The 19,095-nt window shown below is 27.9% G+C and overlaps 2 protein-coding genes across 5 annotated transcripts in view; one reads left to right on the forward strand and one right to left on the reverse strand.

The window, feature by feature from the left end:
* LOC140672901 (sodium-independent sulfate anion transporter) overlaps positions 1–19,095 on the forward strand; it is a 69,823-nt gene that overhangs the window by 40,109 nt on the left and 10,619 nt on the right. The window lies entirely within an intron of this gene.
* On the reverse strand, positions 733–18,963 carry LOC140672904 (uncharacterized). The gene is made up of 4 exons (XM_072905395.1): positions 18,810–18,963; positions 16,999–18,130; positions 1,798–1,973; positions 733–977 (listed from the first exon to the last, which is right to left on the reverse strand). Exons 2-4 carry the CDS (start codon positions 17,115–17,117, stop codon positions 943–945), a joined length of 330 nt encoding a protein of 109 aa, XP_072761496.1. The 5' UTR covers positions 17,118–18,130; positions 18,810–18,963; the 3' UTR covers positions 733–942.

Genomic DNA, 19,095 nt, shown 5'->3' on the forward strand with positions numbered 1-19,095 from the left:
AACAAACCATCATATTTTTTTTAACTACAAATTCAGTGATAAATTAAAAATTAAATTTTTATCAGTCAAATGTTTTCTGATAATCTATTATGAATTAACGAATTAAAAATTTTCAATATTAAATATCCTAACGATTTAGTTTGTAATAAAAATCTCTAATTTCTACTTAAATTATCAGCGCTAATTGCGAACGAATTAAATTCTTAGAAATTATTTTAATTGACATTATTAGAATAATTAAACGTTTATTCTCGTTTATACACTTATTTATACGCAAACTTGTAAATGCAATTGTAAATAATAATACACGATATAATAACGATTTAATTTCCATTTTTACAGTTATATAGTGGCAGACTTATTGTATAATATGTATAGCTTTATAATATATAACATATAAAATGTTATTTTGTAACGTTGTTATCAACATTTTCAGTTTTAGTTTATTTAATTTAGTTTTAATTAGTATAATTTTAATTATGTGAGACATTTTTAGTCTCAGTTATATAAAATCTTAATTTTATTTCTTTATTCATGTTTTTAATAAAATTAACTTATCATAAATTGTTTGAAGAAATAATAGATGTAATAGATATAAAATATTTACAATTTTATTATATTTACATTTAATAATGCTGTTTACGATTAATACTTTAACAATGTTTATCACAATTATTTATACATAGCGAAGATTTTTATTTAATCGTCGACAAATTACCACGTTTGCTCCCTTAAAAGTGTAATACTTTGCGTGGCTTATACGACCGGAAGCAAGCGACTACCTAATGGTGGTTTTATGGTAATCCGCGGTGGTGGTCGTTCATGTGACATTTCCAAGGAAATGAAGCTACTTCCGACAGCCGACATACGAGTTCCGTGAGCGCGTCGTTAGGACGCCAAAAAGGAATCGCGAGCTGTCTTCCGCAATGAAACGCCAAGTCTTCACTTTGATTTGAGATAGATGTTGATTAAGCTCGCTGTGAATTGGAAGCGAGATTAAACCTTTAAGCATTAACGCTGTGCAATGCGTGCAAATCTTGCACACACAAAAATATTCAATATATATCTTCCAATTTATATGTATTTTTTTTTTTATAACTGTAAATACAAAATATATAAATTATTTAAAACTCAAATTAACATCTCTAGCAATAATTATACTCACATGAAATTAATAAGATATATTTAAAATGTGTAAATCGATTTACTATAACAGAGATTTAACAACAAACGTTTACTAATATAAAAGTTATTTTTCTCCCCTTTTTTATTATCTCGCAGGCCAAAATAGCAACATGTTAATTGTTTTCATCAACTCTTCTGTTTCGCTTTAAATAATATTCTATATAATCGTGCTACATAATCTTTTTTGCAAATATAATTAACTATAAGATTTTATTTTTGTCCGTATTGCAAAACATGTTAAAAATAATTAATATTTATTTATATGTGTATTATAAAAATGTAGTAATTTATAATCATGTAAAATGTAATAAAAAGAATTTATATTTGTGAAACATAAATATGTGTATATACCCAGATAGCCAATTGTCTGCGATATGGCAATTGTATTATTGTGGGCATATTAGCAATATAATTAATCATTTTACTCAACATTACATCAATATGATTAGTCACGCTTGGTTATCTGGTTTACTCTTTTCTTATCTCAAACTTGTGTAAAGAGTGTGTTATATTGTATTAATGTATTTATCAAGCACAGTAACAGTACAAATAATTGCATTTTTTTCAAAGGCTAAAGAATTATGAGATATAAAAAGACATGAAATAACTTACCGAAGAAACAGCAGACGAATACGATAGTGTATAAAGTAATAAAAATAACTTTCACATCAGTTCTATCGAAGATATAATCCTCGTTCAATGACACATTGTACAGCAGAGTTTCGTTGTTCAAATAAGTTTCGTTGTTACCAATTTCATAAGTAACGGTATTCCAATCGCTGAGAAAGCTGGAACAAAAAAAAAAAAAATAATAAACTTATATAAATATTATATAATGATAGCACACTATTCTAATATTTTTTATTTCTTGGCTAGGATTGCGAAAAGTAAATAATTTACGGAAAAAGAACACTTGAAATATTGGTTAATTAATATTTACATTTCGCAGTTGTTATTTATTAAATTTTTAACCACATTGTTATTAATTTTAATATTAAAATCTATTACAGTCATTCAACACAATTAAGTTGTAATATGAAAAAAACTATTTCTTGAAATTTTTATACTAGATTCTAGTTTGTGCTACTGACGAAAAGACATAAAATGTGAAATGGGTATGAGAAGAATAAGATTATTCAATTTATAATAAGATCATTGTGTTTGAAAAAAAAAGGGAAACAGTAAAACATATATGAACATGAAGTGAAAATAGCTCAGTAATACAGCGAAGAAATCCGGAAAGTTGAATGTTTATGTGAAAGAAATATTCGCTCAGGTGCTTTTTATGTTAATGCAATGAAATAAAATATCATTATCAAGAACATTGTTTTTGTATTTTAATTTAATTCAAGTTACGTATAAATAATCGTGACAAACATTAAGTAATAATCGCGAACAGCATTATTAAATGCAAATATAATAAAATTGTAAATGTTACATCTATTACATCTATTATTTCTTAAAATAATTTGTGATAAATTTATTAAAAACATAAATAAACAAAATTAAGGTAATTTATTTTATATAACTAAGAATCAAAATGTATTTTGCATAATTAAAATTGCATAAAACTAAATTAAATTAAATAAACTAAAATTGAAAACGTTAATATAACGCTAAATAATATTTTATGAAATGTCATATATTACAAAGCTATATATAACGTTATACAATAAGTCTGTTATATAAATGTAAAATGAAAATTAAATATCGTTATTAGAGTGATATCGTATATCGTTATTTACAGTTCCATCCATGCTTACTACTTTTATGTAACATAAAAATAAATTGAACAGTATGGCGCACATGCACGACAAATAAGTGTTAAATTGTGATCTTTGATCTCACACGGCTATACGAATAAATTCAGCCGGATGAGGAGAACAAAGGTTTACAGATTTATAAGCATCCTGAAATAAATCGAAAGATACATCATTTTATAATGCCGTGATGTGATACTTGGATACTTTTGTATTTGCATTACACGTATACGTGTCAACACGCAACCAATGGTCAAATTTTAAGTTTCTACAATTGTTTTGGAATATATATTTTGAATAAAAATCAACTCTATTATGTATTTCATTACAATTGTTCGATTACGATTGATATCATCAAATCAAGTTCAGCCAATTACACGCGGATAAACGAACAACAGAAAATCTTTGACTTTTGTCACGAGCCGATTTTTATCCACGGCTTCTGGAATTAATTTTTACAAAATAATAAAACAAAAGAGAAAGATATAAGAAAAGTACACATATATAGGTTTCAAATTATAAACATTTACATATTAAATAATTTAAATGATTAGAAAAATAAAAAAAAATTTTTTTTTCGACAAAGTACACGTATAAAGTAAAGAAATCTTTTTTTAGCGTTCGCTTATTGTATTATTTTACGCTCACATATTCAATAAGATCAAAAGCATGCGAAAATATAAAGCAAAAAATATCTGAAATAAAAATGGTGAAAAGATGTATGTGTATTGTTAAAATAAACAACCTGGAATATTTTTCGCCTTGATTCAGAATAAAAGCTTGAGAGCGTCCGAAATAATGGCCATGTATACTCGAAAAAGATAACTTTGAATTTGTGATAGAATTCTCAGCTGAAAAGCTGACAAGATACATTTGTGTAGATGGTGTAGATATACGAATATACGCGAGATGTGTATTCGTCACAAATTCCTTTTTTCTTTTTATCGACGTACTTACCATGTAAAATGGCAACAAGTAAATACAAGACAGCACAGCCGTAGATATTCGTCTATTGTTTCGCGTTTATTACGAATTTACATGACGTTATGCAGAAATCGTAATACAGAAAGATAGAGGGATCACGATTACAGGATGAATGCAATCATTTAACCCTGTGAGCAAATACAGCATCGGATCAGATCGAAAATGGGATTATCTCTCCCGAATGTGAGATTGGAACAAGGGATATCCGATAGGATGTCACGGGTTAAAGTGACGAGTCGATAAAAGATTGAAGTTGATCCATAGTGGGGAGAGAGAGAGAGATATATATATGTTTGTCGAGCGAGATAAGTGTAACATTGATACTTTTGCATGTCGTGAGATCAAAATATACGTTTGTATTAATTTTATGTACAAAATAATATACACTATTCGTAGAATATTTTATTAGAAAATTAAAAAAAAAGATATATGGTATATATATATATATATGCATATACACGCACTTACATGTATAATTGTTTTATTGATTGCAGGATTAAAAGCGATTAAATTTTTATTTTTTTTTTACTCTTGTCATATTCAACCTTTGTTGAAATCAAGCTTTTGTTGTCGCTCGGGACGAAGACATTTCTACGGAAATCCGTTTGGAAGATATATATTAAATTACGTGAAATCGAAATTTATGACTCTGATGCATGTCTTGCAGATCCTCGCGAAATAAATGCAGCTTCTCTTTTTTATTACCTCGTCTTTAGTAAAAATACGATGAGAATTTCTGCAATTTCTCTTGCAATATATAGAGTGTCCGTTGGATTAAATTCGTGACTTGCGAGCTACGTACTACGTACGTGATATCGATTCATCGCTTCAAGTGATTCAAAGTTTCTTTTGCACGAATGATGAAAAATTAAACTGATTTCGATATCTATATATATATATATATATATATATATTTTTTTTTTTTTAACACACTCTCTAATTCAATCTTGGTAAGCAAATGTTGCTATTGTGCAATATATTCGTAATGTTATCGTTATATGGTATATATTTATAATATCGTTTTGGTGATATAAAATCTAGTTATATTTCTCCCTTTCTCAATGGAATATCTCATAATCTTCCTATAATCCTATCTTGTGAGACGTCACTTTATCGATTACTTCTTATCGTTCAACTTTTTACGAGAAGCTTAGGAAATCCGTTATGGTAAATACAAGAGATACTCAAGAGGGATTTACACGCTCCATTTTAGTGATAGGCTTAACGTATTCGACCAACACGCATGTGTGTTTTGTGTGTACGTGAGAGAGAGAGAGAGAGAGAGAGAGAGAGAGAGAGAGAAAATTTATCTAAAACTTTTCACATATATATTTGTTTATATAGGTACTTAATGTCTTAACATAATATTGAATATGAATATACTTGTTGTAACTTTTAAAAATAAAGAAATAAAGAAATAAAAATTTTATATAAATGAAAAATTATCTTATAAAAGTTATTCAATATTTTTAGTACATTTATAAATCTAACATTGAAATTTTTTCTCCGTATGAATGAAAAACCTTAGAAAATGCATGTAATAAAAAATTTTATTTTAAAAAGTTTTTTAAAATTATTTTAAAGTCGTATTAAAAAGTTTTGAAAATATTCTTTTTATTTTGGAGTTTGAACAAAAATACTTGGAAAATCAAGGAATTTTCAGGGAATCTTTTTACAAGATTTTTAAGTAGACACCCTGAGTCAAAGCTCCTTATTCGTGATTTCATTCTTCGCGGTTCTTATCGTATTCGTAGTATTTTCAGTATAGTCGTGGAGTAACCACTCTTTTTATTTACGACCAGAAAATTCCGTATTTGCGGAACTTATCGCCCGCGAATAAGGAGCTTTGATTATATTAAATATTTTCAATATTTTGTAACATAATCACACGGTATTTATTCGTTTTTCTTGATATATTATTATTAATTGCAAGACATACGGTTATATGTCTTGTGCAGCGATATTCGAACAATAAAATGTTAAATACTTTATACATATATTGCCGAATTCTTTTTCGAAATGCAATTGCGACAAGAATCGAAAAATTTCACTGTGATTATGACAATTAGCAATTAATCAATTTTGGATAAACGACACATCACGATATACCTATATCGCGATGATAGATCTTTATCGAAACGCATATTTTTCGCGATTTATTTATATATTATTTCAAGGAATTAAAGCTACAAAGATAAAAATTATAATTGATCACCTCGTTGCGATTGCAAACAATAATTATTTTTCTAATGATACTTATAATTAAGTATACTGTACTTTATAGTTAAATATATTGTCTGCTGCTTAACGTTTGATTTTTAGACAATTTAGATATAATTTGCCATTTAGATTGAGAATGATATTAGAAAATGCCCTGTAAAACACCAATTGCAAGATCAAGTAATCTATAATGAAAGATCCATGATATATATCCATCATTTAATAAATAATTTGATTACTAAAATTAAGTATTTATTAAATAATTAATTTATAATTAAAGGAACTTAATATATATATATATATATATATATATATATATATATATATATATATATATATGCACACACACATATGCACATGTACGTGTGTTTGCGCGTGTTGTATGTAAGATACATACAAATTATTTAATCATTAGTCTTAATAAATATTTAATAACGGTTAGTTATTTTATTTAAAATGGTAAGATATATAAATAAAATCAAATTAAATTAAAAATTACATGAAAACTACATCATTCTATATATATATATATATATATATATATATGTGTGTGTGTGTGTGTGTGTGTGTGTGTGTGTGTGTATATGTGTTACAAAAATTTCAAATCTCAATAAATGTAAAGTAAATTTAAAATAAATTCCAAATATAAAATAATTTCTATCACAAATAAAATTTTGATATAATTCCAAATATAAAATAATCTCTTTCACATATGAAATTTTGATATGATTTACAGGTTATTCAAATACATTTAAGAGTACTTAATTATTTTATAAGAGATACACGCATTTTTATATTTTATTTAAACGTACATATGTAAGGAGACACATAATATGAAACATGCATTCCCAACAGTTGTGACGCAAATAATAAACTTTCATAAAGTACACATGTGCTTATTTTTGCCTTTTATTATTTGTAAATAAGTAAGTTATTTGGCAAAATATATATGCGTATTTTTTTTAATAAACTATTCTTTTTCTTTCCGCAAAAATGGACAGGGGAAATTATTATTATAAGTAATTGTCGACAAATTGAAAAATGCAATGGTTAAGCGCGAATCATCGATAAATTCCCAAATGTACTCGTCATTATTATTAACATAATATTTGGTTTTTCCCATTAGTATGTGTATTTCATGAGGGAATTGGAATGCATTTTTAAGAGAGACATTGAAAAACTGTTTCAAGCGAAATCCGATATTCTTACTATATCTGTCACTGAATTTATATTCTTTGTTTATTGAAGTTTATTATTAGAAAAAAAATTGCGCATGTGTGTACGTTTGTGTGTATTTATTAACAAAATAATTTTCTAGTTAAAAAAATATATAAATAGATATTCGCTATGCATTTTATTTTACGTAATAAATATAATTTTCAATATAATAATATATATTTTGTATAAAAAAAAGATAGCTTGAAAAATTTCTTCTACGTAATGTAAAAGTATTAAAGTCTTAAGTACATAATCGTACAATGCAAATCGTATAATATCGTATAATACAAATATATTTTTGGCATCCCTTCGTGAAATCCATTGTGAAACGATGAATATGTGAGAAACAAGGTGAAAACAATTTTTTTTTTTTCAACATGATTGTTTTGGATTAAATGATGTTTTGATCGAGTTAAAGAATGGGGAAATATATGTACATATATACATACTCGAGACTGGATTGCATTATTTCTGAGCCTAAAGTAGATGGAATCCGCATAAACGGATTACTCCCCTTCCCCCTTCCTTATTTGCCATTCCCCGCACCCGCCCACGCATATATTTGCCTAAGTTTGCGATATTTTATCACTATTAAGAGCGGCGCATGTTTTTCGCGCAAGTTTTGCCTAGGTCGACGTGTTCCATACATCGTTAGTCTTCCTCCGCTCCTGCGTAGGTTGACAATGATAACGCACCTGTCCGCCGTCAGTGTGACATTGGTGTTAGCTTTTTCTTTGTAAGGACGAAAGAGCTTTCATGCTAAATCTCAAATCTTACGTTTCATCGTTTTACCCAATTAATGTAACTTTCTCTTATCGAGCTTTTTTTCTGTTTGAATTTTCGAGAGATCAAATTCTTTCCATATTCGTGTTTTGCTAGTTTATTTGTTTTAAATATTATCGCTTAAAAGATAAGTGTGTAATTGACGTTTTTGATAAACGTAATCTGACATTTTTATCCTGTTTAGTAATGTTATCAAAGTACATAAGTCTAATAATTTAGTTAGTAGTTAAAAGGTATAATTAAAAATATTTTTTTTTTACATTGATGTGACTATCTTTAATTTGATTTCAAATAGCTGAGATATACAAAAATCATCCTCTATATATATATATATATATATATATATATATATATATAAGTAGTATTTTATTGCGTATCGTGGTTTTCCAATATCGTATCAGTCTTTTTATCGCCGACTTGTAGAAATCAAACATTTTTTATCATTCAGAAATATGTATCGATTTATTTCCTCCATCCCACCCACCATGAAGAAAATGACATTGTTATGGAAAGGAAATAGTATTGTTATGGAGATATTACTCTTCGTTGAATATATATTGTCGTGGGACGATCGAAGAAATAAATCTCATTCGATTCGCGGCCGGACTACTTTTAACAAAGTGAAATGATATTATTTTTTTCTTTTTCTTTTTCCAACATGTAAGAGTATTCGCGTACCCATGTCAGTAAATTTTGCGACACGACGGGAACATTGAGTTGTTTTCTCGACGATAGATCTGATGTCTGGACTATCTTGAAGCTTTGTCACAGTGCTCAACCAGTTTGAGCAGCATGTCGTTGATTCAAAATGGATTACCGGACCTTAGTGTGCGTGACATCTTACCAATGTCTTTCCTTAGCAATTTCTCCCTGTGTAATCTGTACTAAGAAATAAATTTTCAGAGACAATTGTTACTTTTATTTTTTTTTTTTTTTTTGGGAACAAAAGAATCATTGTTGAGGGCAGCTTTACGTAATAGAATCGCAGCACTTTGTGCATAAAACGAATTAAAAAGCTATTTTCTTTTTCTAATATCTTGTTCTAATATTCCTTTTTTTCTTACATATTTTCAAAAAGATATTACGCATAATATAAATAAAAATATTTTGATTTTCGGCACTTTGATGAAATATTAAATCTCTCTTTTATGTATATGTATAAGAGACAAATATTTAAAACTTTTTTATTTTATTTAAAAATTATATTTCTCATTGATAAATTATTTCTCATCGCAATATAACATATAAATTTACTAAATTAATTTTTTTATAAATAAATAATAAACATATAAATATATAAATATATATATATATATATATATGTATGTATATACTTGCTAAAATTGTATGTAGTTTTTTGGAAATAGAAATATTAGAAGAAGTTTGCTCCCTAGATGTTTCACTCTCTCAAGACAGTGTCCCCAAAAGACGAATTAGCTTCCAGAAACATAACCCTCTGAAATCCTGCAGAGACTGATTCATCTTGTTTCCACCCGTATATACCTGTGTTTCGCGTAATATCCCCCACAACATGCTACCCACGCGGTTACCTACGCGTATCATATATCTACTCGTATAAGAATAATTAATACGTCGTAAAGACTTGTTATTATGTCCCCCCCTCCTCCACACACACACACACACACACACACACACACACAAGTGAATAGTTAGATTAAATAATAGAATAGTATAAATAAAAAAACATTAATGAAATAAAATTTTGCATACAAAATTACTTCAAACAAAAGTAACAAAATTATAAGTAATCTTTTTCCTAAAGAAGAATAAATATAATATTATGTATAGAAAAGGAAAAATAGCGAAATTTCACATAATTAAATATTTTTGCAAATAGTTTTGTCTGTCAAATTAAGAAATACATATATACTTGAATGAATCTCTGGTATCTCTCTTATAACGCGTCTTTTAAACTTTAAACCTTCCTAAACGTAAACAAGTATTGCTTTATAAATAGAATAGAAACCTGTAGAATCAGATAAAATTTATAATTGCTTTGATTAAAGATTTAAAAAGTATTTTTCTTCATCAAATAATTTGTGGATCAAAAATAAAACATAGAAAATACTTTCCATGATTAAAGATGTTTTATAATGACAGATATAAAATGTAAAATAAAACTTGCGCCACTTTAGTAATAGATATTGCATACATCGTTAGCTGGCTAAACGCTTGCTTGCAAGCGAATATAAATATTTGAACAGCCATCGTTATAGTAACTATTACAATTTCCTGTAAGGCAATTGACATTCTATCGTTCCGCTTGACTCTAGTTTGTGATTTGTGGTAGTCAATAGAATTAGTTTAATTGTGCAATCCACTTGCCAATGTAATTTCTAAATAAATTACAGATAATTAGTAATTATATAATGTCACCACAATGATCCGAATAAAATTTGAACTGATATTAATTTTAAATAGTTAACTAAAAATGAAATTTAAACACTCGTGAGTTGAATAATCATCGAATGTATGAATAATATATTTAAGATATCTTATATTATATATTATCTTAATTGAGAAAGATGAAATAGAAGAAATATAAATAGAGAAGGGGAGAGAGAGAGAGAGAGAGAGAGAGAGAGAGAGGCAGTTTATTATTTTTAAAAGTAGATACATTATCTTACTCTATTTGATATATATAAATGTACTTGAATATACAATAACTTGATTAAATTTATACATTTAATTAATTTGAAAAATTAATCATAATCATAGTTCTTTGCACTTGAAAAATGCTTTTATATTTGTATATTTCTTCTGCGATCTTGGAGTACAAAGAGAGATATATAGATTAAATTGAAGATGTGTGAAATGCGCGCGCGAGCGAGATATATTTTTATATCATTTATCTTATGTATCTTACTACGTGTTGGTGCGACGATGATAGTTATCAAAAGCAATCATAAAGCGATCTCGCAAGACTCTCCGCGATTATATCTTTTTTTCTATTCCCTTATAGTGTAAAGTAACTAAGAGAGTTTTGTTTTTCAGCACTCCTTCCCCAACCGCGTTTTTAGTTGTCAAAGTTGTCAACAGCCGGGAAAAATTGCTATAGGCATTCGTCATATCATGCAAAAAATTCATGAAAATATCGCCAATGCGAAGCAAAACAAGCTATATCATTTTAATCAATATCTTCGAAAGGGAATAGGCTGTCTTATTCATAACATTTTTAACTTCTCGTTACGAATTCAGAAAAGAATAAAATCGACTGAAATGGTTACACTATGTGTGAATACATTGTATGGGAATACATTATATGTGAATTCTGTTCTATATATAAACCTCGGTTTTTTTTCCTTTTTTCTTGTGATATGAGTTATTTTAACATAGCGTTTTGATATATTGAAACGCTGGTTGGATATTAAAGAGCACGTAACAAGTAAATAATTTTTTTTTTTTAAATTGCCATTCACATTTGTGTTTTATCTTAATAAAATGTTTCGATTATCGTGAAACAACTCTATTATTTGATGTTATTGTATATATGTATAGTTGCTTCTTTATATAATTATTCTCTAACTTTAAATAAAAATTGCATTATTTTAAAATGTGTCATTTTTTTCAATAAAGCTTTTATATAGGTATATAATTTGTTAATGCTTGTACTTTTTCAGTATACCGTCTTTGTTACATGTCGATGCGACTAATTATATACTCATGGTTGAGCTCTCTCATTAATTTTTCGATCTATGTCTGCGGGAAAAGAGTTACAAAGTTTGTTATAATAATTATCAACTTGCTGAAAGTTGCACAGTGTTCACAACAAATCGCGTATTCTTTTTACACAGACATTTCTCATTCTTTTGTGGAATAGAATTGCTAATTCCGACCGTAACTTTTTATCCGTAGACAAAGATATTTTACATCGCGGTTTTTTAGAGAAATAAAAGTAACAGAAAAACCAGTTCATAAAATAGAGAAGTAGGAAAAGAATCAAGTTTGGGCTTTTTCGGGGTCAGGTTTCAACGATAGTCGGCCGCACTCTAACTTTAATCAATCTGACAGACGCAATATGTTCTGGCAACGTAACGCCGGTCTTCGCCAATTACATCAATTTGTGTTGATTTTTTTTTTCATGAATACAACATTATTTCGTTAATAATATTTAGAAATAAATTAATTTTTTTGCACATATCGAAGGAAATTATGTGCCATATTTAGCATTTTCACTTTTTAATTAATAATATATCATTCTTAATCGATATAACAATATATCTGATTTCGTGATTATAGCTGTAAAATAGAAAATTTATGGCATAATAGATCTTCAAAATGCACACATATTTTCTATGACGATATAAAAAAATTCAATATTTTAAAAGTTAAATTTTTTCAAACGTCTAAAAATGATTTTTTTATCTTTCTTGTAGCAAACCTAGTTCTCTCTTGTCGTATAAATCTGTTTTACATTACAATTAATATAGACATTTATTATATTAATAAGCCAAATATGTGATAGACATGTAACAGATTGACCTAACAATAAGTGTAAATCGTCACCAATTTACATATAATTGCGTAGAAACTCAATGTGTATTATACTTTTGAGATTTTTTTTTATTACTAACAATGAAATTTCAAAACGCGTGCCATTACTTGAAAATTGCGTGCAAAACAATGTCGCGGTTATTACAAAACTGATTGAAATCGTACACGCGAAATTAATTGCGCGCCGCACCAACATAATTAGTGGATCTTTGAATTCTAATTGTTTCACCAAAATGTAGTGTAATTAAATTCATCTGGTGGAAAACTGGCGTAAGCAAAGTCAGGAAAGCGAAACGGGAGTTGGCGCGTTGGGGAGCATATTAGCCGTAGTAATTAATTTTAAACTCAGACAATTCGGCGAGAAACATATTTACCGCGAACAACGCCAAAACCTGCCATGTAAAGTATGTAAAAGGGGAGTGCACGTTGCAGTAAGTTTTAATATTTTTTGCTCGATGTAAAATGCAACAATTTTTAACAATACTGTGTATATATACCATGCGCGTATGTGCTTGATGTTTAGAAACTTTAGCACAACCAAATCTTTTCTCTTTAAAATTACAATCAAATAATAACTTTTATACTAGTATATTAAAAATTTAAGTACAATTTATAGTTTTTCTTTTAAGGAATATTTAATTCGAATATTAAATATGTGAAGTGTCAAAAACTTTACTCAAGATGATCAGTTACTTATTGTTAGAATAAGAAATTATTATAAAATAATATATTATTTAAAAGATAAAGGTGAAAAGAATAGCGGGATTTGAGAGAAGAAAGATTAAGATAAAGAAGAAATATTCCTTTTTGTTTAACAATGACATTAATTTTTTCATACAGCGTATATATTGAATATAGTATTAATCAACTAATATTATGTCTCTTTTTCGCTTTTTTTTCTATTACTTTGTTAAAGTATAAAATTTTCGTTTTAAATAAAATAATGTTTTTTTTTTTACAGCTAAATTAATTTTTTTGTAAATAGCTTTTAATTTTTCTGATGAGTACATGCTTCGATCTTCCGGAATCCTTTTTATCCCCAAGTCTTTAGACTCTTGAATATTTACTTCTTACGTACGTACATTTTTAGGCTGTAGAATCCCTAAAAATCCTGGGATACTTTGGATGTTTAGACCCTTGAACCTCCTTCTAGGATAAAATTTTCATCATGGACAATTCAGTCCCAAATTCCGTTAAGAGTAGAATCTTGTTAGTGAAATTTATCTTCTTGAAATATCTCTTATAATATTATCGATTTTATATCGTTGGTCACATATTTTGTAATTTAAAGCGTGAAAACTAACAGAAACATAAAAAAAATATGAATGAAATCTAAAAGAATCTTTATTATATATATAAAGCTATAATTTAACAGTTTGGTTTTATATTATTAATAAATTTATATAATAACCCAGTGATGGTTTATAATCTGCATTCATATAGATACTACATATGTACATCTACATGTGTCATTAATTAATATAACTCACAATGTGTATACAATTTCAAATAGATTTTACATAACATTAATATTGTATAAAGTTATCAATGGTATTTATAAATCAGTATTAATCTATCGCTAATTATGCTGTGCAATAAATATTTATGTAATTTAATAACGTAAGCAATTAATCATTTTCTAATTATTAGCATTTATTGATAAAACACTAGTGGACGATATAATGTTTCGATAATAAGCTTTAATTTAATGCTGTTAGGAAATTAAAATGGATAGACAAACAGTTTCAATTATTCTTTTTTTTTAATAACTCAGTGGTGCATAAAATATTGCTTGTCGCACACGTCGAAAAGTAAATCACTGCAATATCTATATCACTGGGTGAAAAAAATAATGGAAGGCGTATCACGTTTGACGTTTTAACGAATTGTCCATTCGATGGATCTTGAAATGTCAAAATTTATCTACTGCTTATTCAAAACAAATTCGATAAACTCTACGACATATCACTCACGTATTATTACTTATGATAATCTCGAACGATATCAAGAAAAATAAGAAGAATGAGATAAAAAGTGCATTTTTATTTGTTGAAAGCAAATACAAAAAGCAATATATATATATATAATTATAACAATCATATCATATTATTTAGAAATGAAATAAATTAATTGCACAAAGAGTTTCGTGGGCAAAAACGAAATAAGTTTAATATTAATATATAGAATAAATCATAAATTATATATATGTATAAGCATTTTACCAAATTTTAATTTTATAAAGAAAAAAAACCTATAAAACATAATATAATACATATATATATTGTTTTCAAGTGTAGTTTAAAAAATCTGAAAGTAAACAGCTTTATAAATCATTGTGTTGCTGATTAATTTTCAAGAAATTTTAGTTGTATTTAAAATTACTCTGCAGAAAAGTTTGAAAACTTGAAGCACATAAAAAGTGATAAAGAGAGTAAAAGTTAAACTATTGGATAACCATATCTTCCGATTCGCTGGAATTAAATTCAGATTCTAGCAGGAAAAGTACATATAATAGAGATGAATAAATATTAAATGAGATTAGTAAAAATCAAATTAACGTGACTTGATAGCTTTGTAGAAACTTTAAAATGTGTTAATGTATCAGTTCATTCTTATTCCGGGGAATGATTTTTATCTATTTTCGTGACAAGTGTCGGTAATGTGCCATGTAACGTTTTGGCAGAATCGTAACGGCGGTGGAAGGGCCGTGAATATAACGATAATTATTTTGATACTGTGAGATTAAACTGAAATATATGTGACTGTCTTGAACATTTCTACTCCAGTATTCGAATTACGCACTTTAACCTCCCACAGAACCTGCAAATGGCGTTAGAAATTTCAGGATCTGATAATCCCATTCTGTAGGAAAATTATGATCCCCACGGACCCGTAACGATCACCATAAATTTTATCTGAAAACATAACTCGCCTGTTGTAACTTATTCTGAATTTGGTTTCAAATAATATGACATGTAATTTGGTAAAATAAAATCATATGGACTAATCACACGAATCGAATTTATATCCATTAATTAAGATTATCAGTGTTCTGGGATGAAATAATGCAATTAGTAATATCGTCATTATTTTCATTATTATTATAGTATTTGATTTAATACATTTTTTTTAATTTTATCCCATTTCCGTATAATAAATGTTTGTAAGAGCTAAATATACTTTGAGAGGCATGTGTTTCAAAAGTCAACGTAATAAAAAATGTTAGAAAATGTATTACAACATAACATAATAATAGAAAAAATTATGAAGAAAACGGTTAGTTTTGTTTATATTTGTTTTTGTTTGCTATTCCATTTTATGGCTTGAAGCAATTTATCGATGTAATTGCTCGATGCATTATTATCGATGTTAAAGGGGATAAACTATTGATTGAATAGATTCGTATAAGGGAAATTTTACAAAAGAGTTATTAATGGAATAAATGCTCTTTCTATGCTGGATAATTTTGGAGAATATAACTGACAATGAGATAAAAAAGGACAAGAGACGTTACAAGAAATCGAAAGCGCGAGTAATCCGCTCATGACACAATGGTTTACTGCAAAATAATATTGCTTTTTTCATAGGTGGATGCAATAATATATATATATATATTATTTCTATTCTCATATAAAAACACATACACAAATAAAAACAAGAAATGATAGTAAGAAGTAAAAATCCTTGTTGAATGTTATCGATAAATTGTCTCTCTTTATTATCTTTATATCATCTTTATCTTCTTTATTTTGTATTATACTATATAATATACATGTACATATAGAGTTTACAAGTTAATTTATCAAATGTAAAAAGAGCATAAAATGGATATTTTTTATTTTGAAAAATTTGGAATATTTAAAATTCGAAAAAAGTTTGATATATGTGAACATTAAACGCTAATAAATGTTAAATGTTGAATAATTTTACATAAAAAATTTTATCAAGAGATACAATATGCACTGAGAAATATAAAATCATTTGTTACACTCTCAATTATAATATAGTAAAAAGATTAGGTAAGATTATGTAAATTCTCAGAAAAAAATAATATACACCATTGTATATATTATACGTGAAAAAGATATATCTTTTAGCATGCCGGATTAAAAGAAGCTTTATAATGCACTTTATAATGCACATACAGAACATCTGATTTAATTTCAAATTATGTACACACACACACACACACACACACACACAGAGAAGTAAGTGGAAGAATGAACGATTTAACATTAGGAACTGTTAGGAAATGGAACGACTCGATACTCGATAGTAATTCTGATTTGATGACATTAATTGCAATTGCAAGTTATTCAACAATTTGACTTACTTGGTCGTGTCCTGACTGATAAAATCAATCTCCGTACGTGCCATGACGGCATTTTGCTTGGCAATCTCCCTCGACGACTCTTGGTATTCGTTTTGGACAATGTACATGAAGCTGCTCATGGCAGGAAGAAATTTCGAGATGGCGAAGACAGATGAGAAACAGTTGCAACCTCGTTTTTTATAACGCGTTTTGCAAAGCACCGGCCGTCCCGCTAATTTGCCGGCGATGCGCTTCGCCCTGGCGCCGCGTCGCGCGTCGCGCGTCGCGCGTCGCGTCGTGCAGAATAACGATGGACCAAGTCGTTTTAATGAATTTCTTCAGTCGACAAGTAGCACGTTAAGATTAAAATCTCCTCATTTCTCCTCAACTGTCTTATTAACGCCAGTCGAGATCAGTGGAGACCAGTCGAGTTTTCGTTGACATATAATGCTGCATTAACGCGCACTGCAGTAACGATTTAATTCCTACACCGTGCAAATTTATTTCTATAATCACACCGCGATAGACCGCTAGATATTCCTATAATCACATTATCACGCCCTTTTAAATTAAACTTAACGAGATTATGTCTATCGTCATTATCATGTTATCCCGCATAAATTTCTTTTTTCTTCTTACTTTATAATCACACCGAAGAGACACTTTAATTCACATTAGAAAGCACATCAAGAAAGAATGATTAACCATGTAATATAAGATTATATTCCGCGCATTGTCCTTCGTACACGATTATTTTCTCGGACACGGAGAGTCTTTAAGTCTGTCTTCTACGCATTTTATTTTCGATGTAGTTGACCTTGCGATCACCGGAAACTCGTAACGAATAATTTGATCGTAAGCAGGTAGTCAAAACGACTGATTATATAAATGACATCTTCCATTTTATACGAATAGTTTGCAAACTCAATAATGTGGCATTTGACATGACATTTATACAAGTCGAAACTCTTGAAAATACTGAGACTTCTTTTTTATTACTTTTAGTCACTTTTTTAAGTTAAAACTTCCACATTATTGGAGAATATCATTGACATCAAAGTCAGTATCAACAACACTTTTCATCCGAAGCTTTGTCCGAACCGTTTATTTCTGTCACATATCAAACTGTCGAAACTTGTAATACATCAGTTTTCTACAGTATGAGACAAATTTATAATGTGGAAAATTAAAATCTCATAATCGTTTTAAATTTTTATTATACAAATCCGAAAAATAGAAAAATTTTACATATCATTTAAAAAATCAGTCGATCAATAAATGATTACAAAGAATACATATATAATATTATTTAATGCAATATGTATAAGAGGAAGAATATATAATTATGATATTCACCCTTTCGAAAAGTAACAGAGAGATTGAAGAACGTTTTCGAAAGAGTTTATAAAAATGAATCAACTATTAAATAAGTAATCAAAGTTTGCATCTATTGATTAAAAATGATAAAATAACTATATAAAATAATTGATAATTTTTTATTTATCTAACAAAATTTTCAAGTGTTTGCTTACTTAGTTAATATAATGATTTCTCGTTAATTTTAACGAGCAATTATATTGATAAATTAATGGATTTGGATTTTTAACAAAATTCAATTTTTATCCACCGGCCAAAGATTTTAGTACATTTATTATAAATTGATGACAAGTGACAAATACAATCGATTATTTCACGATATATAAAAAATGAAGGACACTTTTTTTAATGGTTACAAAAAAATTGTATCGATAACTGAACAGACTAATTGTAAAATGATATACTTGTACGTACAATAAATATATAAATTAACAATTGACGAATGCAATTTGTACCTTTCTCGTGACGGTTAAAAAACCGGCATATATTTTTCGATCTCTCAGAAATCGTTTGTACGATATTTAACGATTGTATTTCAAACTTTGTGTTTATCTAGCAAGAAAATATGAATGCAATTAAATGGACTGACGAATCGACTGACAGTTTCGAAATGTTTGCACAAATGTTTTTTTTTTTTTTTTTTTTTTTTTTTTTTTTTTTCCCTTCTGAATGCGATGATATATGTGCTAATGCTGCCGCGTTTGCACCTGAGACAGCGTCGCGACGGCTTCGCTGTTTCGC

Source organism: Anoplolepis gracilipes, chromosome 14, assembly GCF_047496725.1.
Source record: "Anoplolepis gracilipes chromosome 14, ASM4749672v1, whole genome shotgun sequence".
Taxonomy (NCBI): domain Eukaryota; kingdom Metazoa; phylum Arthropoda; class Insecta; order Hymenoptera; family Formicidae; genus Anoplolepis; species Anoplolepis gracilipes.